The sequence below is a fragment of the Vicugna pacos genome, chromosome 5 (genome assembly GCF_048564905.1).
Source record: "Vicugna pacos chromosome 5, VicPac4, whole genome shotgun sequence".
NCBI lineage: Eukaryota > Metazoa > Chordata > Mammalia > Artiodactyla > Camelidae > Vicugna > Vicugna pacos.
Genome location: NC_132991.1, coordinates 32,699,830 through 32,726,161, shown reverse-complemented (window position 1 = coordinate 32,726,161; position 26,332 = coordinate 32,699,830). Strand labels below are relative to the sequence as shown.

Genomic DNA, 26,332 nt, shown 5'->3' with positions numbered 1-26,332 from the left:
TAAGGGAAAGGTATCCTCTGATATCATGGGACAATAGCGATGAATACACGAAACACAATACACAGGAGAATATGTTGAATCAAGTAAGATCTAAACTATAAGAATTATGATGATGTGTGTGTCTATAGTTTAGGTACTACATCTGTACTCTGAGACATTAAAAAACAAACCCGTCCAAAAAATTTACAAACTAGCTGGCCTGGCACAAAATAAATGTCTATAATTGTGTCTGGAACTATTTTTGAAAACTTCTCTATACACAAGAAACATTTGCAACATTTACATATATTTACTTCTCTCCTTTTAAACTACACTTCTGCTTAGCAGTTTTAAAAACTCTCTCAAGCACCACTGCATAAATTTTTATTATTATGACTGGAGGCACTTTCGTTTCTCCAGTCCTAAGTGAAAATACTAAGGATCGTCTACCAATTACACATAGACATTTAGAAAATGACAAAGGAACCTTGAAAGTTGGTGAATAAGAAATTTTGTTAATATTATTCTTGGCAGAAGTGTAATATCCTTCTCATTAGAAGTGTATTTGGCAATCAGGTGTACCTTGAACTCTCTTCAAGAAGATTTAGTTACTGAAAAACTGATAATTAATACGGCAGCAGCATCTATTACATAGCAGGGTAGCAGTCTAGCAGAATGCAGATATTAAAGGTAAAATCATAGATCCATACATCTATTTTATCATATATTAAAGGTTTATAGGCATGTTATGGAAAATTATTAAAATACAGAAGCGACAGCTCTCATCCTAACCACCTCACCTAGAAATTACTTACCCATAATCACATCACCTGGAGATAATCATCCTTACTATTTAACATATTTCCTTGTGACCTTTTCTCTATAATCTTATATAACGTTTACAACACGTTACACGTACTTGTACCCTCCATCCTAAACTAACATTGTATTACTAGTGTTTTCCTAGAACATAAAAGTCATAATAATGATAATTTTAATGACTATATAATACTCCCCTGTGCAGATACACCATGATTTACTTATCATTCTCCTAAGGTTAGAAACTGAAGTGGTTTCTAACATTTCTCAACTACAAATAATGTCTTAATAAAGACCTTGAGCATAAATCATTATTTCACATTGAATTATGTACTAGTTTACCTACTAGATTTACCACATATGGAAATAAAAATGGTATACGTGTTCCAACCTCAGCATGGTTACACAAATTTTTCCCCAGATGTCTTGAAATGTACATTAGGGGTAGTCATTAATTTCTTAGCTGGAACCCTTTTTTTTATTTATTAAAATTTTTAAAAATATTAAAAACTCAAACACACACAAAAATAGAAGTTTCATGTGCCCATCACCCAACTTAAATGATTTTCAATTAATAGCTGTTCTTATTTCATCTCTATCCCTGTCCATTTCTCTGCATCCAGTTATCTTTATTGATATATCAGGAATTACATCTGATTTTTACTTGCTATCATATTTTTCAAAACACATTTCCAAAGTTATAAACACAAGAATACCTGAGTGGTCCTCATTTTCAGATTCATCATAAGCAAATGTGGGTATTTTATAAAATTTACAATTAGTGTTTTAATAAAAATGTCCATATGGAAATTCCTGCAAAATTAATTCTAGTGTTTTAATGAAAATTAAAATTGAAAAATGCTAAGGTTTTAGCCTTTTGATGGTGAGTACACTGAAAAAAAGCACAAAAATAGATCCCAAATCACAAACTTGTAGAAAGGAGTTTTGTCATTAAAGCTAAGAAATCCCCAAGTCTGGTTTATATTCTGTGTTTTGGAAGAGGCTTTTTTTTTTTTTAAACTCATTTTTCCTCATTTTGAATGGCCAGCTAGACCATCTATTATTAAGAGAATGCTACGAGAGTAAATGTAGGCAGGTTCTCACGGCCTCGTTCTCCGGCGGTGACCGCCGGGTGGGAACACGGTACCTGTAATAACCAGGCATCACGATGTGGACGCCGGCGCTCGGCTGGCAGATAGCTGCGGCGTTCTTATCATCCATTTTGCGCACGGTGTCTGTGAAAGGTCCCGTGGCATTGATAACACACTTGGCTCTCACGTCAAATTCCTGCCCTGTGAAAGAAAGCAGCGTCTATCACACACCCCATTTGTTTCTCAGCCCACTGACGCTTTGGATTATTATCCATCTATTAACTTAACCTAAGGCAGAGTATATTGTATGCCACACTAAGTGTCACGGGCAACTGGAGTCACTGAAAAGCCTCACAAAAGGCTCACATCTGAGTAAATTCACCAAAAACAAACCCAAACTGCAGGAAGAAAGCATGCCGTTTTTTCATTTCAGCTCTCATTCTAGTTTGGAAAATGCCCGGCCTTAGTGCCAAATATGAAGAAAGTGAGTAAATTAGCCGCTTTCTCCTTAAAGCTCAACTGTGTAAGCAGCGTTGCTGTAAGACAGTAAGTTTCCCAGTGCTGGTTTTGTTCAAGGAAACGATGTAATTTTGTAGTTCTGCCTACCCGGCCAGAGCCGAACAGGAATGAAAGTCTAACCAGCGTTAAAGTGATTGGCTTTAACACGTGGGCACCGTGCTTCTGTCACCTAAATGACACTTTGAAACTTGGCACATTTATGTAATTTTATTAAGACCATGTTTTTGTAAAGAAAACAGAATGCATTCATGGCTGTGGGGATTTTGTGGGCATTTATTATTATCATTATCATCATTACTATTTAACACAAAGAGGAAAAATTATCGTCTCACAAGGGTAAATTTTCATGTGAATCCAGTCAGTGTCGACAGTAAGGAATATAGTTCATATGACTCTGAAATCTGGCTTGAATAAAAGAGAAGTGAGAGAAAAATTATCATTCAGTCATTACACGGGCAAGGCCAGATGCTAAGACATCGCTCCCTGCCAGAGCCTTCGCGTACCTGTGAGGACATCCTTGCACCGCGCCCCGCTCACGCGCTCTTTCCCTGTTTGGGGGTCTGTCTTCTTGAGCAAGCTCACGACCTCCATGTAATTGGCCGTGGCAGCCCCATACCTGGCAGCAGTGAGAGCAATGGCAAGGTTCATCCGTGCGTCGTTGTGCTGTCCTGCAGCGGGGGGAAGCATCAGGGAGAGACAGGAGTCACCTCGAGCCACAGACTGGTGGTACAGAAGTGTGTCACAACAGATATGTCACATCTGTCCCTGTCACCCGGAATATACATGATGGCTGGTCAGCTCTAGAGGGCATGATTTTAAAATACACAGTCATTCTCGGTCAGGCATTTACCTGCCATTTCTACAAGTGCACTATGTGTACCTCAAAAGGATGAAAAAATCCCTTTCCGACAGAGCTCACATCAATTATCTCAAAGTTAAGAAATAAGTAATTATTCTCTCAGTTTGGGAACATATGTATATGTCAGACTTTTCCTAATACAGACAACCCGTATGCATGAAAGTGAAGCAATTCAAAACTTCAGAATATTTGACACCCCAACTGGTGTTGATTAACAATTTTTATGAATATGTGCTCTATCTAATATTCAAAATCAAGAGCTTAATCTTCCATAGAGCATCTCTCTGTATTCTAGAAAAGGATTTTTCTTGGTTTGAATTTTGATCAGAGCTCCTTAAAATGTAACATTCTTTTTAATCGTACATAAAAGGCAAGAAATTAAGCAGTGCAAAATTTAATTATAGAACAATTCCTACCTGTATTGTTAAAGATTTATTGCTGAAAAATCCTAGTTAAAGAAAACTAAGGGGGAGGAGAAGGGGGGAAGGATGATTAATCACTTTAGAATACCGGCATCACTGGAGAGTTTTTCTATTTATTATTGCCAGTGGAGTTAACACTGACCAGGAAGAATTACTCCATGTTGCAGGGGCCAGGTTCTCTGTGCCCTGAATAATTAATTACCCAGGGCTAGATGTATTGAAGCAGGGTTCAAATTCCCACACACTGGGATCAGTGCTATCAAGATAATACTGATAAAGGCACGAATTTATAATGGATATTGTTGTTGATTTATGTTGCCAGCATATCAAACATTTAGTATAAATGGTTTATGTAAAGTCTCTTCCTTGTGATTCAGTCTGCGCAGGGCCAGAAGCACCACAGGTCATCTCTTCCAGCTAAAAGGGCAAAGTTATAAAGAGAGAATCAATGCTGAAGATTCTGCCGCCCCTCCTCACAAGTATCTCATTCTAGATCGGCTGAACTATTACGATCCGCCAAGAAACTTTCCCTCAATTAAATCCTTTATCAAGTGGAGAACATGCATTAAACCTCGACATGCAAAGTGAGGAGTTATTTTATCCAAACATTAATAGAAGGAAAGCAACAGCAGCTGAAGTGGGAAGAAAAAAGGGTAACATTTCTATCAGGTCCAACTCAGTGCGACCCTGAAGCTGTTATTTAAACAGTGAAGTGAAGTTTAAGAAACTAACTTTTTTTAATGACGGGCTCACTTAAAATTGAAATATGCAAACAGTTCAAAGAAAAAAATAAAAATCCTATTCCAGAGCTTCTCTTTAAAGAGATTACACATCTAAACTAAAGAAAGTATTCATCCCACCCAGTCTTTCTAGTGGATTTACATACATAACAATGAAACACCCTCTAGGGGTGGTACAAGAAGTCCAGTCCTGCTTGTACACGAGGGAAATTCACCCATCCAGGTGTGCCTTGATTTACACACAGGACAAGCCTCTGGAAAGCCATGTGTAAATCAACTATTTGAAATCCTATATGATGTCACCGTTGAAAGGAACCAGGTAGAAATCCCGTATATTAAATGGCAGATTCCTTTGTAAAGGGGTACATCTATTTGCACACTCGTCTGGTAATGAAAAGTTTTGAAAATACAAAATCTTTCTTTTAATATCTTTTTAATTTATAAGTCTCACTGGGGAAGTATTGGTGTAGTCTGCCAAGCTCTGTTGTTTCTATATTGAGATATATCTCCCTCATTAGCTTCCAAATCCCAACACTTTTGAAGGTAAACAAGCTCAACCTCAGTTAAAAGTGTGAGGTGGAAACAAGTTCCTCTGGTCCTTACTTTGCACGCCCACCCTGACACCCAGCAGCACCTGCCTGGACTCCAGTCAGAAATGTTACTTATTTATTAAGGCCCTTCATGAGGCTCCTCATCTGCCACAACTCTTCTACTTCCATTATTCTTACTATCTAGAATTGTCAAAATATTTACAACTCCCTGGACATCCATGTCACTTCACACATTCTTGCTTTTGTCCACACTAATTCTTTTGGCTGGAAAACCATTCTGGGAGCTCTGGACAACCCCTATTCATTGCTCATGAGCCAATTCAACTACCTTCCCATGAAGACTCTCCTTCTCTGTGCTGTGTCCCTCCAAGGCAAAGTTGCTCCTTCCATCTTCTGCACCCACATTATACCTCGTACATACCATTTTTCCATTTTTATAGTCTTTGTGATACTATTCATCCGTATATCCATTGACTTAAAAAAATAGTAAGCCTTGGTTGTAAGTCAGGCACTGTGACAAACGCAAGGAACTCAACAGTGAGAACGACAGAGTGACCCCTGTCCGTGTGGAAATTACATCCCATTGTAATTACTGTCCGATTCCTGTGTCTCCTCTGTCCAGGCATGGGAAGACAGGAAGTCTTACTTGCTCATTTTTTCTTTTCCTTATTAGTACTAAGCACAGAACAGGTACCCAGTAAGTGTTAAGTTTAGCCAAATTCCGTTTGATGTGTTAAACAAGTTTATCTATAGTCTTGAATGTATCTAGATTTACATAAATCTTAAATACTTATATAAAATTTTATAGTCATACATTTACAGTATTATCTCTAATATGGGATGCAATGTTTTGTCTCATGTTAAAAAAATTCAGACATTAATAAGTTGGTGACAATAAATTTGAGGGGAACAGGGAAATCCTCAGAAATGCGTAAAATCTGAATGTAAACCCAAACTAGCTCTTATATTTAAGTTGAATAAGTGGGACAGAAGGAGAAATGGTTATGAATGATTCCCTCAAGAGTTAACCCACAAGTTGCCCCTGCCTCTGCAGGGGAATGCAAACACAGTTATTATAAGCTCCTAAAAATTAAGGTGTTAAGTAATTTGACTTCCCTCTGGGCCCAGGAGCTCACATTTCTCCCCAGAAGTCCCCTCTTTGCAGACATTCAGCTTAATTCATTTACCTGCTTGGATACAGGGCAGACCTCCTCCCCGCCACCCACATTAAATTCACCCTTTACCCTGAGATACCCAGATGCTCGCAGTGCATGCTTCCTGTGATACGTGGTATATGTTCACTGTTCTTAACTAAATTCCTCCCAACCCCCTTTCCTGACATTTGAAGGTATCTATATGCCTCCGGCAATTTTATTTCTGGAGAAAAAAAGTTTTTGACAACACTGCATGTCATTGGAATGCAATACAATCATCTCAACTCCCCCACCCAATTGATCTGCTCATTAAGTCTGGATTTTTAAGTCCGTCTCCTTAGAGCCAGGCAGCATGATACTATTCACTGATCACTGAATAGCTTTACGTTGGCACTTAGGCAAGGACCCAGACGGGGACTGTGAAAATCTGTTTCCTACTCTGTTCTCCTTTTGCACTTGAAATCTTACATATGTGCTTGCACTGAACTTACAGCTCACATGAGAGGAAGCACACAAGAGGTAGAACTGTAACTGTTTTCTCTTGTTTAGAAAAACAAAATGTAAAATCCGCTCACCAAAAAATATGAAGGTCAGTAGTGGCAGAGAAGGATTTTACCTTAGTCCTCAATGGTCTTGCACCCAGGATAGTGAGAGAGACTTTAAGTTGAAAAACAGTTTAAGATGTAAACCTCTAAAAGACAAGCCTCAAATATAAATATTTTGGAGACAGAGCAATATTGCTCTCCTTAGAGGGTTTCAAAGCTTGGCAGCTAAGTTAACATGCAAAACAGCTGAAGAAAATAGAAACAATAATTGAATGTGTAAAGGGTATGAAGAATGAGTAAATATGGGAAAAACCCAAGGTTAACAAATTACCTGACATTTTCCTGGTCCTTCAGATCTAGAATTCTGTGATGCTTTGAAATTCCACATACAATCTTGTTTTAATACAACATACTGTTAAATGACCATAGATGGCCACAGACCTTTTTATGGACCCAGAAATCCATAGAGAAGGTCTAATTGCTGGCAAAAAAAAAATTCGTTCTTAATTAAAAAAACACCTGCCCATAACTTCATCATCAATAAAAGACTGCCGCTGTTGAAATGCTGAGATTTCCTTCCACCTCCCCAGGCCCTGACCTGGGGCTTATACAATCATGGGACTACTTCTAGCCAAGGGAAAAGGGATGCTTGAGAGAAAGAATTCCTCCCTAAAGCTTTTCTAACAAAATCCATAGGGCATGCTTCATTGTCTCAAACTGATAATGACACAATGACCTCTCAGAAAGCTTCTTAACTGTCTGGCGAAGGTAATCCAAAGGCTAACACACCAAAACTTGAGCTGACCTAACATAACCATTATGTTTAAAACTTCCCTTTCTGATGGGAAGAGTACAGGTAGAGGCAGAGCAAGATAGATGTCTGTGTGTATGCGCGCACGTCTGTGTGTAAAGGGATGACTGAATTCTGGGTTAAGTACATATGATGAGTAAGCTTGAAAAGGAAAGTCAAATGAAAATATACATTTCACGGTAAATTATAACAACAATGAAATTTCTCCCCAAAAGTAAATTATTTATAAAAGTGAGTATCTGTGTGGGGAGCAGAGGGGATCAGGGAGACGCATGAAGCAGTTTAGGGAGAAGGCACCTTACAAGACACAGAGAACAGCTCTAGGCTTGGGATGATTGGGTCGTAAGTTTTGAGTGACTCACTAACCTAGTGGGGAGGGTGTGGGTGATGTACTGCATTCCTCCGGGCTTCAGTGTCCTATAAACGGAGAGGGGCTGGGTGGGCACCTCTGAAATAGACGTGCATGTAATGGCTAATCTTCAACAGCTACCTATCTCTTTCGAGATCTCACTTCAACATTTTCCTCATTTCTGGTCTCTGTGACTTTGGCTCAGCATGTCAAAAAAGAGATTAGGCATTAATAAAGAACAAAAGATAGGTGCTCTATAAAGTAAATATGAAAAATAAAATCAGAAGTCATACCCTTCCATTAGCTCTAGAATTATAATGAAACCTTGATTTGATTAGTTTTATGAGCCAGGTAGTATAATGCAAACATTGTCGCAATTCTTCACCGCTCCCTGGAGCCATGCCCATTGCCAAGAGTCTTCCCAGTTCCTCTCGCACTGTGACTCTGAACCCTGCCACGTGAAACTGGTTCGGTCAGGGGAATGTTAGTAGATGTGATTTTTAAAAGGAGACTCTGTCAATGCCTTGAAAAGAACAAGCCGGGGCCAGCTTGCTGGTACAGGAGGACGATGGGAGGCTGTGGTGAGTTGCCCTAGTCATCCCAGCAAAGGTCACCCCACATCAGCTGACAGTCAACACCTCCAAACATGAGTGCAAGTTCAGTGGAGACCAGAAGGATCACTGAACCAACCCCAGACCAGATCAGAAGAGCCATCTAGATGAACACTCCAATGCACAAGTGGCGAATCCTAATTACTTTTACACTACGGAAGTTTTATGGCTGTTATGTGGAATTGTCACAGCAGATAACTTTACAGGCAATTTTCTAATAAAGTAAGTCCCAGCTCAAAAGCAGGTTTTATCTTCAAAACTGCATTCTAAGATGGCTGTTTAGAACACAATTCATTTTCCTTTAGGAACGCTATAAATAGGTGGTGGTAAGGTGATTAGTTTGTGCTGCTAGAACGACTGAGTACATTGGGTCCCTGAATGAGGAAATTAATAATGATTCTAACAGCCTTGATGCTCACCATCCCCTCACTCTCCCTAAATCTACAGGCTGACCAAGGTGCTCATCTTCAAATCAAGCTGTACTTTCACGCCTCTGACTTTTTGCTCACGTAACCCCTACTCCGTGGACCATCTCACCCGACCTGGAAAACTATTCAAATGTTCATCTTTCTTTCATGACACCTTCCCTGACTCCTCTCAGACACAACAGCCTTCTCTCCTGTGTTTCTATGGCACAATGTACGCACCCTTATTACAGCACAAACTATTTTCTAAATAGTTGCATTCAATACTCATTTATTGAGCAAATATACTAACTGCTTTTAAATGTGCCAGAAACTATGCTAGGAACTGAGTCTACAACCAGACATCCAAACAGACATAGTTCCAGACCTAGGGCACCTTGATTCTAATAATACGTTCTGAGAAGAACATGTATTCTTATTCAATTTTGATTTCCTAGTACCCACCAGAGCATTTGCTACCCAGTAGACATTCAGATAGCTATTGAATGAATGAATAAATGAGCGAACATGATTATAGAAGATAATCACAGCTCAGAGATTATTCAAATACGGGAAACGTGCTCAGGCCTTAGAGATTCTAGGAGTAGTCCCTGACCTCAAACCCTACCCCCACTATAGCTGTGGTCTCCACTGACCCACGGGGCTGTTGTCTCACTACTTGGTTACCCAGCAGACCATAGAAACAGAATGTCTTCTATCACAACATTTTTGGTGAATGTACAAGCGAAAGGAAGAGGCTAATAATAAAGTTAAAGTGAGCAGGGGTTTGCTGTATGACTAGAACAGCAAGTGGCAGACCCCTTTAGCAAGTCCTGACTGAGTACACACCATGGGCCAGGCATGATGCCAGGCATTAAAGATCCACCGAGGAGGGAAAGCAAGCTTCCCCTGGTCTCTGCTCTATGAAACCACATTCTTACAGGGAAGGCAGGTAAAGTCAGGTCAAATAAATTAATAAGACAATTACAAATTGCAATAATGGCAATAGAAGGGGAAACAGGGGGCGGGGAGAGCAGCTCCCGGGGGAGTCAGAGAAGGCAGGGCAGTAGGGAAAGCGGTCAAGATAAGCAAGAAGTAGAGAAAATGCAGAAACGGCAAATAAGTCCTAACAGCAAGACCACCACCTACAAACTGTCGCCACTGCTAATGAGCAACTCTATCCAAAGCTTAGACGAGGCACAGACTATCAGAAATGTGACCACGGTATTCGCACAGCCATGTTTGGTTAAACAGCGCCTGCAAAGTGACTTTTTTCATTCGTCTTTCAAGCAGTCATCTGTATTTTTATATACTTATCAGGAATGAAGTTTGAAAATCTTTCTAGGTTCATGTACCTTTTCACAGGAAATGTCTTCTAGTATAGACTGGTGAAACTCAAAATAAAAGCATAATATTCAAAGTTTATGAATTAGAGTAATTTGCTGTCACTTATCTATACGACAGTTCTCAGGAAGAGACACCTGTTAGCACTGAGCATGTAATCATTTTTATTATTAAATACAAAGGTACAATTAAATACAGGCAGAGGATGTGACCTGCATCATAATTCTGCCCAGCCTTCCTCTTCACAATATCCTTTTCATTATCGCAGGCCTTTTGTTCCTTCATCTTTCTTTTGTCTCGCCCTAAGTTCTCGAATAAGCTATTTACAATCTGAATAATTAGCAATCAGCATGGATTTGTGGTCTCTGGCCCCAAGTAAACGAAACATTGTGCAGTGCCTCAACCTGACATATTTAAGTACATAAAGTTTCTATACCCTCAGGGCTTCCCCTTCTTGAAAACGTTTTAAATGAATCTAGTGAAGAGTAAGTTTTCTACTTTTTTGGATACTTAGGAACCTAGCTAGATTTGAATGAAAATGAAACTACACTTAAACTGCAAAGAACAGAATGCTCCGAGTATTCATTTGCTCTGTCTGTGCAAAAATGACTGTGCATCAGTTTATAGTGAAGACCCCTCCCCTCCTGTGCCTACCTAGGACAATTAATTCTCTCTCTCGTATAAACCCAAAATAGGTTTTTATATCTATGAGGAAGAAAAGGGGGAAAGGAGCAAGGTGACAAAGATTAATTGAAATGAAGTTGAGAAGTCAGGATCATGATATACTATAGAGGCTCTTTTACAGGCCACACAATTATGAGGCCTGAAGCCACAGGTCATCCTCCTTGGTGGTTTGTGAGATGTGCCAGGGTCATGGATAAGCCGTCTTAGAATGCGCAGCTTTGAGGGTGCAGGTCTTTCATCACTGAGAGCTGCGGTCTGAAATACGTGGTGCCCTAACCCAAGATAACTGACCCGAGGATTTACTTCTTTAACAAATATTTATTAAGCACCTACTATGTGCCCGGCAGTGAGCTAAGTATCACTGTGGGGAGTAGAAACTGAAACAGACTGGCCCAGCCTCCCCAGGACAAGAGCAAGTTTACAGTCTAACTTAAAAAGGTCACAAGTTCCAAAAAGTCTCTCCATTTCTTAGCTCACTTCCTGTCTCTTTCCTCTGCAGTTTTCCTAAAATATCACTAAGCACAGGGCTCCAGACACACCTTTCCTTGCTTATGTTACAGGAAGATCTGCAGGGCTTCATTCATAGGCGTGTGTGCTCAAGTTCAAGTTCTATCTCTGCCAATCATGAAATCATTGCTAGTTGCTTCATCTAAGGTTCTAATTTTTTTTTAATTGTCAGTTTACAGTGTGTCAATTTATGGTGGAAGCATAATGCTTCAGTCATACATATACATACATATATTCATTTTCATATTCCTTTTCATTATAGGTTACTACAAAACACTGAATATAGTTCTCTGTGCTATACAGAAGAAACCTGTTGTTTAACTATTTTAGATATAGTAGTTAATATTTGCAAATCTCGAACTCCCGATTTACCCCTTCCCACCCCCTTTTCCCTGATAACCATAAGACTGTTTTTTATGTCTGTGAGTCTGTTTCTGTTTTGAAGATAAGTTCATTAGTATCTTCATTTTTCTTTTTTTTTTAGATTCCACATATGAGTGATAGCACATGGAATTTTTCTTTCTCTTTCTGGCTTACTTCACTTAGAATGACAATCTCCAGTCCCATCCATGTTGCTGCAAATGGCATTATTTTATTATTTTTATGACTGAGTAATATTCCATTGTATATATATACCACAGCTTCTTTATTCAGTCATCTGTCGATGGACATTTAGGTTGTTTTTATGTCTTGGCTATTGTTTATAGTGCTTCTATGAACATTGGGGTGCATGTATCTTTTCAAATTAGAATTCCCTCTGGATATATGCCCAGGAGTGGGACTGCTGAATCATATGGTAAGTCTATTTTTAGTTTTTTTTAAGAAATCTCCAGACTGTTTTCCATAATGGCTACACCAAACTATATTCCCACCAACAGTATAGGAGGGTTCCCTTTTCTCCACACCCTCTCCAGAATTTATTGTTTGTGGACTTTTTAATGATGGGCATTCTGACCAGTGTGAGGTGATTAAGGTTCTATTCACTTATCTATACAAGGGCAATGACAATGGGATTGACAGAGGGTGAGGAGTGAGACAGATAATGTAGGTATGACATAATAGTTTTTTAATAACTTTTAACTATTATTATTAAAAGATTTAAAAAATTACTGAAAAGTCAAGACCATTTTGTGCCTTAATTAAAAGATAACACTACTGCTCAAAATACTTAAAAGATAAAAACAAAAAAGCTCTGTATATTTTCTAGTTCTAAATGATTTCTAGCTCATCAGTCTGGCAAAGTTTTCCTGAATGTATAAAAACTAATCTCTAATCTCTGCACTTCCTGAACACTGCCTGCTCTTTTGTTTCACTTTCACTCTCTTCCCGTTTTACCGCTGACAAGCCAGGTGTTCTTTTCTGTGTGTTACCAAGGGTAGGGAGACAGGAGAATGGTTTTCAAACCAGAAGGAAACAGCATTGACAGGATAACAGAGTGTTTCAAAATATTAGAATCATCAAGTCTTCAGCCAGAGGACTTCATTTTCTTTTAAAAATAAGGAGCCTCTGCCAGTTTCTAGAAACGAAGTCAACCCTTGCTATAAATTGGGAAAAGTCAAATGACCCCAGTTCTAATGCCTCAAACAGCCGCTAACTGGACGTGTCTCTGTAACAGGTAATGGTCTGGGTTTTGTTTGTTTTTGCTTCCCAGCATCCACCCCGCCTTCTCCCCGTCACATAAGCCTTGCAGAGGCAGAGTCCACCTCCCCGCTCCGGGATACTGGCCTGTAACCCGCTCCACCGATCAGATGCTCTCCACACAGACCTCAGTCTAGAGCCAGTGACCCAAAGAGGCGGCCCTGGAGAATCCAACCTGAAGGTGGGGGCAAACCAGCAGCAGCAGCACCATCCCCTTCTCGGGGAGCAGGGACAGAGCTGCCAGCAGCGACTACGGAACAAGGTGAGAGGGGCGGTAATCAGCATGAAAGTCTCCAGTGCACTGGTTCAGGGATCGGATTTCGCCTGAGGCTTCGGTTGCTACAATTACTTTTGGTCCCTTAGTCTTTTTTTTTTAAGTAGAAGTTATTTCTCACATAAATGAAGTCTAGATGTATGAGGTCTGATCAATATGCTTTCTCTATGATCATCAGGGGTCCAGGCTTCTAGTTCCTTAATATCTGTGGTTAAAGATGACTGCTCCAGCTCCAGCCATTACATCCCAATTCTAGTCAGCAGAGGCAAGGGGTAAAGAAGGATGTATCCCTTCCCTTTAATACATTTCTTTAAAGTTGTGCACACTGTTTCCCACTGGCCAGAATCTATCTAGTCACGTGACATGGCCATGCCTAGTGCCCTGGAGAAGGCAGTCTTTGTTCCTGACCACCAGACAGCAAGGAGATAACAGACACAGGGGGAACAATCAGTCTTTGCCTTGCCTGTGTTCCCTCCTGGATCCTATATCCTCCCCTCTTGCCCATCTCTAGGGTGACTGACTTGGCCTGGTTTGCCTCGACCTTTCCTGGTGTTTGCACTGAAAGTCCCTATGTCCCAGGAACCCGCCCCCCCATCTCCCCAGCTCCGAGTCATGGGCAGGCAAACGGTTTTGTCCCTTATTCTTCAAGCATGTCTTCAGCAGCTTTCCCAGTGGTTCTGCCTGTTGATCGATGGACTCTCAAAAAGTTATTTTCTCCTTAAGGCAGCCCAATTTATTTCTCTTCTGCCTGTGACTAAAAACCTGGGCAAGTCCTAAGCCTCAGTTTCCCCACAGCGTGATCCACAAGTGGAACTTTGTGACCTTACAGGTGCCCCCAGCTCTACCGGTTCTCTCAGTTGTAATCACAAAATGTCAAATAAGCCAGCTGAAAACTTGAGAATCGAATCCTACCACAAAGTAAAAGGAGCCCTCCAATGGGAAACGATCCACCTCTCATAAAAGAACTGGGAAAGGTGAGTGAATCCTTTCACTTACACAGAACTACTTTTCAGTCCTGTCTCCTCATTTGTGTGTAAGTGCATGCACACCACGTTTTACAAATCCACTGGAATGCCTCCACCTGCCCCAGGAGCAATTCCAAGTGTGAGCGACATAATAAGTACCTGGGACTGTGTGCTAAGGACCAGCTGGGGAATTCTACCCAGAAGCAGCCTTTTGAGAACCTTTATCTGTTGCAAGTGAGTCATGTATCTTGTCAGATTTCTGTCTCTAATCACAGGAAGATTCCACACCTTATCAACTTGTTATCAAATCAGTCTGACCAGAGCCCAAGATCCTGATTGTCTGGAAAGAATGTGCACTATCACATTAACATGAAAAGCAGGCTAACTCAGCCCAGGGAGAGCACTGGACCTGGAGACTCAGAACACCTGAGTTTAGGGCACAGTGTGCCAGACTGACGATGCTGGGCACATCCCTTTGCCATCAGTCTGTTTCTTCACCTGCAAAGCAGAGCTCACACCAACTTTGCTGCAGATCTTTACGAGCCACTGAAATGATCATATTAGAGCATAGGTGGAAGCATTTGTAAACTGGGAGGCATCCTAAGAATTATTACTGCTGACAAAGATTTCCTTCTACTATATTTACCTTCCCTCTTCTTTGGTTTGAGATAGTCTTTTACTTGTTTTTCAAATCATAAGCATTCCTCAGTTTTCAGAATACTATCTCTTAGCAGGTTCAGTGTTTACTGAGAAACTTTATTTGGGGCTTGAACCCTAAAAAAGAAGAGTAAGAATTTACTTCTCTTTTTAATTACAAAAACAAAATTTTCAGACTTATTTGACAAATATATCTTTAACAAGTATTCTTTCAAATTATAGTAAAAAATATCCAATTACTTCTACTTGAAATTGATAGTTACTAAGCAAAATCTTGATCTGTTTTTTGTGTTTTGTTTTGTTTTTAAATAAACTTTATTCTTTTAGAGCAGTTTCAGGCTCACAGCAGAATTGAGCAGAAAATACAGAGTTCACACATAGCCCTCCTCACTCACACATATATACTCCCCTACCCTTAACATCCCTGTTAATCCTGATCTTAATTTGATTATTTAGATAGGTTTGCCTTATGGGATTTTTTTTTTTTTAGCAACAACACTCATGAGTCATCAGATCCACGTGGATGTTTTGATTGTCATAGGAATTAATAAATTAAGGCAGGGACTTAGTTCTATCCACTCCAACCATCACCATCCCATCACCAACTTATCTCTAGGAAGGACAACAGTGCCAGGCATGGAGAAGGTGATAAACTATTTGTTGTCTATAGTAAACAATTAATAATTCAGTAGTCGTGAGCTTGGCTAGTGCCCATCAATTTAGCAGAGCCTTATCACCCTGAGAGATGTGAAAAAACAGATTCTGTGAAACTTTACAGCCAAGATCACGTGCTCAGGCAGAACACTGAGGCGCAAGCATGGTGGGAACCAGCTCAACAGGGCTCTTCGTTTAATGTCACTACCTACCTTCTATCAGCTAGTAGAATATCTGATACCTCCCAGATAAAAAGACACGAATAGGATGCTTATACACAATGTAGTTATCAGTGAAATGATGTCAACATTACAACTGTATACATCAAATACTATGCCAGATGCTACAGCCATATTTTTAAAGCCAGCATATTTGTTCTTCTGGATAGATGAACACAAAGGAGAAAAAAGACTAGAGACAGTTAAGAAGAAAGATCTCCTACGTAGCCTGCGTTGTAGCTTAGCTACATAGATGACTCAGTATGACCAGTCAGACTTTTCAAAAGGCTAGAAAAAGAATTAGATAACTACATTCTATTATCTAATTTGAAAACATTTGTTTCTAAGTACAAGAAAACAATCCATTTCCTGACACACACAAAAACAGTTTTGTTTCATTGCTCTAACCTTCAATGATATTTCAACTTCCGGCTGGCCAACCTATATCTCATATTAAATTTGAATATGGACAATGTACTAGATGATATTGGAAACTGTCTTTAATTTAATTGGATATAATAATGACATGGAGCTTTATATTGTTTAAAAAAAATAAAGAATGGTCCTTATAAGTTAAATATGCTTTAAAATGTTCTAGGTGTGGTGATGACCCATTTTTTCTGTAAAGGCCATACGATCTCTGTTGACCCACTGAACTGTGCTACTGGCAATAGCTAAATGAATAAGCATGTGGCTGTGTTCCAACAAAACTCTATTTTATGGACACTGAATTTTAAATTTTACACAACTTTGTGCCACAAAATCTAACCATTTAAAAATGTAAAAACTATTCTCAGCATACAAAATAAGAGGCAGGCAGGGATTTGACTTCTGCTTTAGGAGTTAAAAAAATGTATGAGAGAGAAAGGGAAGGACTATATTAAATAAAAGTATCTATGAACTGATAATTGGTACAGCTGGAGATGGTACTTAAGAGTTCAAAATCCTATTCTCTTTTGTATACGTTGGCTCATTTTGACAAAAAAAAGTTAAAATGTTATAAATCAATGAAAGGAATCCTTTCACAATGTGTGTGTGTATATATATATATAGTCATCACATTGTGTACTTTTAAATATCTTACAATTTTACTTGTCAATTATACCTAAATAAAGCTGGGGGAAACATTCAAGTTTTAAAAAGGGAAAGAGGAAGGGAGGAGGGAGGGAAGGAAGGACGATTCTTTTCCTGCCACCACCACCATCATCCACCATTATGCTGATGAGGCTCCCAATGACAAAGTTACTTTGGTTCAAGTGAAGCTGCCTTTACCCTGTCACATGTGGTCAGACTTTCCACATCAATGTCAAACATGGTTGTTCAGAACTCCTCCTCCAGGGGGAAAGAACTGACTATTGATGTAATCAATACCCCTGTACTTGAGAAAGACATTTCCAATATTCTAGACAATCTGATTCAAATCTGTGCTCAACAAATACATAAGAGTCTAAAAATGAAACGATTCAATTAATAGGCTATAGAGTCATTTCTGGTAAACTACTAAAAAATATTAAAATTACATCGTACCATTAAAACAGCTTTTTCACGGAAAAAGTTTCAATAAATGTCAAAAAATTTTCCCTTTGTCTCTGAAATTCTGGAACATGGTAACATGAAGCAAGACTCAAGTGTAAAAAACCAACAAAACAAAAAAACTAACCACACCCTCACATCTCTAATCATTTCCTATAATATAAAAAAGCAGTAAAAATAAAGTTAGATATTATATAATGCCACCCTAAATTGAAAACACATTTATTAAGTTTTACTTTCAACTTTTAAATACAAGGCTGGGACATGCCATGACTATTACTAATGTTTTCACTTGTGTTTTATAAGAAAAAGCAAAAAGAACTAAAAACCATGCTTTGGTGGATAGTTTCTTGCCCCTATTTCCAGCAATTCTCAAAATCTTCCTGGAAAAGTTAGTTACTGGTCATTGTCAAAGAAAGACTAGATTAGTTTCTATCTGAGACTGTCAAGGTACTCTCAGGCAGCTGTAATTACTGACACCCTTCAACTTGCAGCCTCAGCCCTAAGCAGTCCCTGAGTCAATCCTGATCATACTTGGTAATAAATGAGGAGTCCCAGTCTTCCAGAATTTGAATCTGCCCACAGATTGTTATCTGCCTTCTGGGAACCACGAGACAAGGGAATCCCTGGGGTTCACCAGACTGCAGTCACTCCCGCCATATACACCAAGCATGAGAGTCCCTCCCCAATATCTGGATTGCACTGCAGTCACTCCCGCCATATACACCAAGCATGAGAGTCCCTCCCCAATATCTGGATTGGACTAGGACACTGCTCTCATCTCAGCTTGCTTGGCTAGAGCTCTGACATTCCGCCTGGCTCTTCCTTCAAGGACGGGCCTCTCTCTCTCCACTAGACCACCCTCTGCCCCCTTTCTCCCAAAATATCCCCAATATGCTGTCGCACACTTGACTTCACGGAGCATCACTTCATTGAGAAAACTGCTTCCCTGCTCAGACCCGCCAGCAGTCTCCTGCACGCTGATAAGGGCCGGGATGAGGAGTCCTGGGGCTGCCAAGTCAGCTGAGACAGGTGCTTAGGACTGCCAACCTCTCCACTTGGAAGACTGCTCATGGCCAGGCTAGACCTCGAGCCTGCCTCTTCCTGGTTCACTTCTCTGCTTCTAACCACCTTCCTTGGGAAAGCCCTGTCCTCACACGTCACTGAAGGGTGCCTATATTTTAAGGGTGAAAAACAGTTTAGCAGATCTAGCCAAGGATTAGTGCTGCCACATCTAGCTATCTATAAAAGTAGATTTTGTGAACTTCTTAACACCTGTAGAGAATAAGAAAAGTCACTCATCTACCCTTTATCAGTACGTAGTTCAGGATACAAATTCAAAGTCTATTTTACTTTATGAGCTTTTAATTCACCTGGTCACAAATTGAAAACTAACATGTCAAAAATACTCAATTTAATGAAAAACCTAGCCTGAGAATCAAAGACCCAGACTATAACAGTCTACTTACTCACCTGAAGGAGAGGCCAAATTATAATATATTACTCCATTAAAATACAACTTAAAATGCAGCATATTAGTCTTCAACTTAACACACGTCTCAAAACTTCTGAGGAGCCCTGTTTCACAAAGACGCTTTTGTAAAACAACCTCACAGCACTTTGATGTGACCGTATGTTCATTAAAAGGAAGTATTACTACTTACATACATAAGGTACATAATGAATTCAGTATGTGAGTAGAGTTGGCTAATGCCATTAAAGCACATGCCAAAAGCACAGACTATAAATCAAAATGCGATTTGTCAAAGTAAGATCTTAATACGATGCAGGTTAGAAATAAATAAGCAAACCGCTGACGTTCTGATCTGGAAGTGGTGAGGAGAGCTAAGCCCAAGCTGAGACCAGGTTGCACTTGACATCCCTTTGTTCTATCTATAGCTTTGGCTACTCCTCTCCTCTCCCACCTGGATGAGCACAAAATTAGCACACACCAGGCATTCTTCACTCCCCCAAGGGTTTGTATCTCTCACACTGCTTTAAAGACTAATATTCTTTCCAAAATGTTGACATAAGCCAGTTGGGCAATTACAGATTTTTTTCAAAGCCCACATTACTTAAGTTTTTAAAAATCTAGATTATTCTTAAAACTGAATTTGGAAAACACTTGACGTTAGTTTATTAATTCACTTCCAAATTGAGGAAGATTTCACAAAAGACCAGAAAGGGCTGACATCTACTAAATATAAAGGCCAAACCACAAAAAGCAACTATTAAAAGAATAGGAAAATCTAAATAGGGAATACTGGAATTGTCCAGGAAAAGTGAGCAAAGAGATAGACCAGTGTTATACCGTCTCTTTTCTATGCCTTCGCCTCTCTCTCAGCCTGGGTTTCTTCAAATCAGCATAAAAAATCACACCCAAGATTCTCCCATTAATCACCCAAATATGGTCCCTAGATCCCAGTTCCCTGCATCAAATGCTGTCTTGAGTCACTGGAGGCCCACTGCCTACAGAATTCAAACTGGACTCCTCAGCACAGCATACCTGCGCCTCCGTGATCCTGGCCGTTCGCTCCCCCACACCTTTACTCGCCGCATGCTCACTCCATACAACTGCTTCCTGTACTCTTGTACTCTGTGAGCCTTCATGCTTTTGGCCACAGAGCTCCTTCACATCCCCCGCACTGACCTCACCGAACTATGCTACTTCTTAAATTCAGTAAAGGATTGCTTACTTGTGGAAGCTCTCCTAGATTCCCCCACACCCACCTTAGGTATATGCCTCTCACAGAACCTGCCACACAGCACTGCAAACCATTGGTTTGATTGTCTGTATTCTCCAAAGAGCTTTTTGAGGAAAAGAAACAATTTGGGTTATTCTGCATATCTCCAGGACCCATTACGTTGCCTGGCTTTTACATTTGACTCAGTACATGGTCACTGAAGAGGTGAATAAATAAAATTGCTAGTCCTGGGAGGAAAAAGGAAACTAATGCTATCCTAACTAGAAAGATACGAGTTTACATATAATTTCAACTTGCCTGCAAAGTGCTGCTTTCTTTACGGTCCTTCCAAACATCCCAAGACTAATATGTTAAAGACAATCTTGAAGAAGAAAGTAAAAATTAAAGAGAGGAAAATCTTAAAAAGTGCTGATATTCACTTTTACAGCCTCACAGACATGGCAGTAATACAGAGAAAGCCTAAACTTGGAGTAGGCACACTTCAATTCAAAAGTAGCACGTGTCAGCATTCAGTGAACTTTTTCCCAAGAACTGGACTTCAAGAAGTTCAGTGGTGTTTACATGGAAACCTTTTTCTCCCCCTCTACAACTTGGGACTTTTTACAAACTTTTGGAAGGCAGATTTATCAAAAACAACTAGGAGAGGTAAGGTCCAAACTGGAAGCCCTGCAGATGAGATCAGATGCCTGGACAGACTTATGTTTACAGTCCACAGGTAAAACACAGGCTGGACCAGAAGCCCTGCAATTTGGGGAGGAGCAGCTTCAGCAGCAGAAACATGAGGCTAAAATTCAACTACTGCTTTTAAGCCGTTCTCTGACATTTCTTCAGACGATCTCACGGCTCATGCACTGATGGGGGAAAATATGGCTTTCCACTCCTTCCCTCTCATTGATCAGTCAAACGTACATACGGAGACCACCAAGGTGGATCCAGGGGCTCCACAGTGCTACAGTGGTAAAGAACTTTCTAGAGGACTCGTGTTTTATTCTGGACCCAAGGACTCTGGGCATAAGGAAAACTGAAAGCAATGAGTGTGGTCACAACTTCCTGAACAGGAGAGAAGCACTCAGCTGCTGCTTCCTCCTGCCCTTGGAAAGGTCCCCTCCTGTGGAGATAGAGGATGGATTTGAAGGTCTGGGGTAACTTAATCCCCCTGGAGGAGGCCGATGGCAGGCCTCACAGGCTGTCGGAGCTCTTCTCCCCCACACACTAACGACCCAATAAGAAGTGCAGAGCTCTCCGAGCATCAGTTAGGAAAATGTTTACGACAACCTGTTTTAATAATTGGCTCTGTCCAGCCCTAGACAAGGCACAATTTCTACAACAAAAACAGGGAGCAGACATGGAAATTAGGGAACTGTGCTTTTTCTCTCTAGCTCTCTGCTCCTCGGTAGCCTTCTGCATTCCTGTCCCTTTGTTGGTTATGCTTGGAATTCCTGCGACTGGCTTTCACCTGGTTTCCGAGTGGCACTGCTCTCTGCTTTGTAACTGCTGGTGCAGCCGGCAGAACAATTTCAACAAAAGCTGACAGGAATAGGCCCTTGTGGTGTCTCTAAAATTTCAAGCTCAGTATCTGTGAAAAATGGTTAAAATGCCATAATTCAAAGAAAATTAAAAGAGGGAAATAGTCTGAAATTTGTAGCTCAGAAAGTACACATACTGAGAGAAGACCACCTACTCAAAATCAGACGGTGGGGAAGCACTGGAGGGTGAGAGGGTGGTCACAGAGAGCCACCCTGCACACACAAGGCCCTCGGTAACACTGAGATGCACTCAAAGGCTTGTTGATCAAAGATACTTAATAATAAAAAGGGGAGTAATAAGTTTCAGACAAATGTCTAAATCAAAATGTATGGAGTGAATTAATTCTATTCCCATTTGGGGGTGGGGGAGAGAGAAGGACCAAAGTTACACTAAGCAGCAAATGCAGCAAATTAAAATAATTAAACCTTAGTGAATGAGGCATTTAACTGCATCTAGGTATTTATATACTTTACATATTACTCTAAATTATATGTTTGTTTCATTATGTTTGTGTTAATGTTTAGGCTTAGCTTCTTTTAAGGAGGGTCTTTTGCTGTTTAAAAAACAGACATAATTGAGTGGCAAAATGTGTTTTTCTCTCTTTATTCATACTGAAGGATCATGAAAATGTGAGTTTTACCCAAAAGAGATGAAGAAAAGAAACATACAAGTAGAAGACAGAGGGAAAAGGTAAAAAAAAATTAATCTTGCTTTATACATATCTAGCATGTTGTTGTTTTTTTTAAATATTTTTTTGAAGAGCCAACTATTGACAAAGATAACTTGGGTTTATGCTATTCCCTTAAGAGGGTGGGAGTAGTGAATTTGTCTGACTGTATTCAGATTAATTTTTTTAATAATAATGTATTTCTACCCCTTCTTTTGCCAAAACAGATTTGAGGTGACTACTGAGGTACAATGCTTTGCACAGAAAATTATTGAGAGAGGGAGCACTCTGGAGCCTCTTCTCAGCTGGCTTTCAGTCAGAATTTGCCCTCTATAAGGAAAAATAAAACTGCATAAATTGCCAAGCCCACTCATTATTGCATTTCTCAGGTTAAAGATTAGAATTTAAAACACGTGGGAAATGTGAACTTTCTAGTTTACTGAGAGGCTTTGGAGTTACCTATCACAAGTAAACTCAGAGTATATATTATCCACCTTTGACATAAAGACATAAAGTGCAAGTTATTTGATTTGTTCTTAACCTGAGAGTTGCTCATCTAATCCTTGCGTTATTTTATCATTTTCTTCTCAAAGACTTATTCTTTTGAATAGATATTAACTTACAAATTGGTAACGCTTCTCCAGTGAATGCACGAGTACCTCCTGGGTTTGGATAGTAGAGGAGCAGTAAGTATGTAAGTTGTGTGGGAAGTCAGTTATGTGCATGTGTGTTTGAGTGCATTTAATGTGCAGAGCTGAGGTTTTTGTCTTTCTTTTTTTAAAGTAAGTGGTTGTGCAGTTCATGTTTTCTGTGGGTGGCTATAATGACCTAAGGAGTGTTTTACTAATATAAAGTGTGATATGAGTAAAGCATCAATAGCAATCATGAAACCAGTGTGAAATTCACATTTTAAATAGTAGTCTATTTGGTTCCAGAGAATACAATCCACCAAGGTGTTAGCTTCATTTTTAAGAACTATGTACCAATGACTTTTTTCGGTTTTTCTCTATTACATTACCAGGGCTTGGCTGTAGAATTTCTAGTTGAGACTAAAACATGGGGCTTTTTTTACTGAAGTGATATTTTTATTAGTACTCTTTCTTGTAGACTAGATACCAGCCTGGCTTTCTGTTACACTAAGAAAGCTGCTGTGTGCTGTGAGTAGGACGACTAAAAATGGATTTGACTACCATTTTTTCTCTCTTTCTCCCTTTTTCTAAACATTTACCTGGGCAGACTGTTGATCCTCCTAAAAGAATACTAGAAAACATGCTTGAGTGCGTAGATCAGTGGATACCTGGGACTCTGCCAATAGATATGGGAGGCATTATACTGTCATATAATAAAGTAACAAGAAAATCAGTCCCTGAAAACCAGTCATCATAGCTTTATAATTTCCCTGTATTCCAAAGGCAACTATTCCTTTCTCCCCTTCTTTCTAAATGTAACTATGTGATTGCCTTTTTGAGTAAGAATGGCTTTGAGACAAATGCACTGGATAGTTATTTTAAATTTCAATATGCAGCACATTTAAACATGGCTCTTATTTCTTGGGTGCATGTTTTCCCAATGTCCCTAAGACAAAAGTAAAAAATCCTTCAAACTTTTAAATCTTAACCATAAACTACAATTAATTGGTTTCATGTCTAAATTTTAATGCACCATTAATATAAAGAACATGAAATAAAAATTTACTAAGAAGTATATAATTTCATGTATTAGTGTAAAACAGACCCATCTAATTAAAAGACTATAATTAACATGAACATTTAGCCTCACTAAGCAGATTGGCTTTCGCCACAAGCAGATGATATGAACTAGATTTTAGCAAATTTAAACAACTCAGACAAATTTTATATAATGATAACACTAGCATTTGAGACTCGTAGCCTAATTTTAATCTGTCTATACAGATGAAACTAGTGGATGTGCCATTGTTTTGTGGTGTCCAAAGAAAGGAAATAAGATTTCGTTTTCACTTGTAAAAAGAGAAATAACTTGAAAATGTGGTTTACTGATGGCTAAGCTGTACCAATGGATATATTTTGATCTAAGTGGCTAACATGACTATAAAGTTTAACTCCATGAGACCTGGTTCCTGGATCCTTTTTAAATTCACCTTTTCAAAACTTTGTGGCTCTTTATACTACTACGGAATGAAATATCTCTCGTATTAGGTGAGAAGAGCGAAGTATTACTATTATCTAAGAAATGGTAGGGGGGCAAATACAAGTGTACATATAATATACACATATGCAAATACATGCACACACAATGAAAGGATACGCTAAAATTCTGTTTTTAAAAATGTTATCTTTAAGGAGAAGGAAAAAATGGGGCGGAGTGAACAAGGAGAGAAGCTAGCCTTATTTGAAGTTTTTGTTTTTATTTTGACTTAGAAGTCCTGTATTTTACATAATTAGTTTTTTCTTAAACTCAGCTTTAAAAAGGTAAATTCCTAAAGTCTAAAACAAAATTAATATGATTTGTTGTAGTGAGCTGATGGCATAACCACATTGATAGAAACTATGTCAAGTAGCTTTAAAAGACAGAGATCTGTCTGTATATTCCCTCTGGCATATATTCTAAGAACAATAACAACAAAACTGCAACAACAACAAAAATTTTAAATTGGTTTCAGTAATAACATTTTTGGACGTGAATGATTCATGAGATTAAATAAAAGCCATGTACTCGTGAATTTAAAGTATAACTATGTTTGAGAATTCATCATAGTTTTCTTCTTTAAACAAAAATTTCCCTTAACTCTTTCTACATAAAGGCCTAGAAACAATGACCAATCAGTAGCAATGAACAGCTGTAGCAAATAGATTATGGTTTCTAATTACCATTTCCCACAGAAGGAGTCAAGCCTTATTAGAGAAATGACTGCTTCCAGGTCTAGGTCAGGAAAGTTACAAGATGAGCCTGGAGTATCTTGTCATGGCAGATAACATAGAAGTCATCATGCCAATGACAGCTTATCAAAAGAGCTCAGGAGCTAACTTGAGGAGGTGCCCATGGGCCAGAGAAAGGGTAGTTTGAATATCAATAATTCTAATAGACTGATACATATCAAATATATTTAAAATCTTGAGTTTAATAATAATCCAAAAAATTTTCTCCATATTTGGAGGATACTAGAAAACTAACTCATTATTGTTGAAAACTAGTACATAAAAGGAAAGAAACATTTATCCAGACATCTTATACAAAATGTACTTCAAGGTAGGCAAAGATGATACAGGAAATTATAAGTATTCCAACTAATAAATGAAGTTGGAAAGGCAGAGTTAGAAAAGTATGATTTTTAAGCTCTTAACCTCTAATGACATACTGCAAATTGATCTAGGCAACAACCATGACTGACTAAAAAAAAGAGAGAGAGACAAAGATTTGTGATGGAAATTTCACATCACCACCTATAAAGTATTTTTGACAAAACAATTTGATTCAACCTCCTTGCAACTAGTCACCACAGGTGCCCCACCTCCCCAACCAATAAACGATGCCTTTTTTCTTGCTTTTGTAACGCCCTAGCCCTTAAATCTGGGATGCTCTGTGATTCATTTGTAGTTAACAGAATGTGGCAGAAGTGACAAGGTATGACTTCCAAGGTGAGGTCAGAGGAAGCCTTGCTTAAATTTAAGCTTTGGTCTTTTGGTGCGCTCGCTGGGGTAAGCCAGCCACCACATAAGAAGTCTGTGTAAAACGCCAACCCAGCCATGTGGAAAAGCCACAGTGAGAGAGATGCAGGGCTGATCCCCAGTTGTTCCAGCCTTCTCAGCCCAGGAGCCAGACACCTGAGTAACAGCTTTCAGGAGACTCCAGCCTCAGCCACCAGCTCACTGCAGCCATAGGAAGGAGCCCCAGTGGGAAACACCCAGCTGAACCCATCCATCCTCAAACCTGTGAGAGTCCACTGATGTTTCAAGCCACTGTCTGGATGTTGTTTCTTGTGCTGCAACAGATTAATGGAATAAGCCTAACAATCACTGTATAGGAAATACAGGGGAACTGTTAAAGCCGTGAGGAAACAAAGGAAGGTATGGGAAACCTGCTAGTTAAAAAGAATGAACTGGCATATATAAACCTTAACTAGGAT

At 39.3% G+C, this 26,332-nt stretch overlaps 1 protein-coding gene across 8 annotated transcripts in view; it reads right to left on the bottom strand.

Moving 5' to 3' along the window:
• GPD2 (glycerol-3-phosphate dehydrogenase 2) overlaps positions 1-26,332 on the bottom strand; it is a 195,309-nt gene that overhangs the window by 32,694 nt on the left and 136,283 nt on the right. For all 8 annotated transcript variants that reach the window (XM_072960982.1, XM_006196178.4, XM_072960984.1 and 5 more), the window contains 2 exons: positions 2,912-3,076; positions 1,946-2,090 (listed from right to left, as the gene is read on the bottom strand). In XM_072960982.1, coding sequence (XP_072817083.1) covers positions 1,946-2,090; positions 2,912-3,076 — 310 coding nt within the window. The remainder of the gene's footprint in view (positions 1-1,945; positions 2,091-2,911; positions 3,077-26,332) is intronic.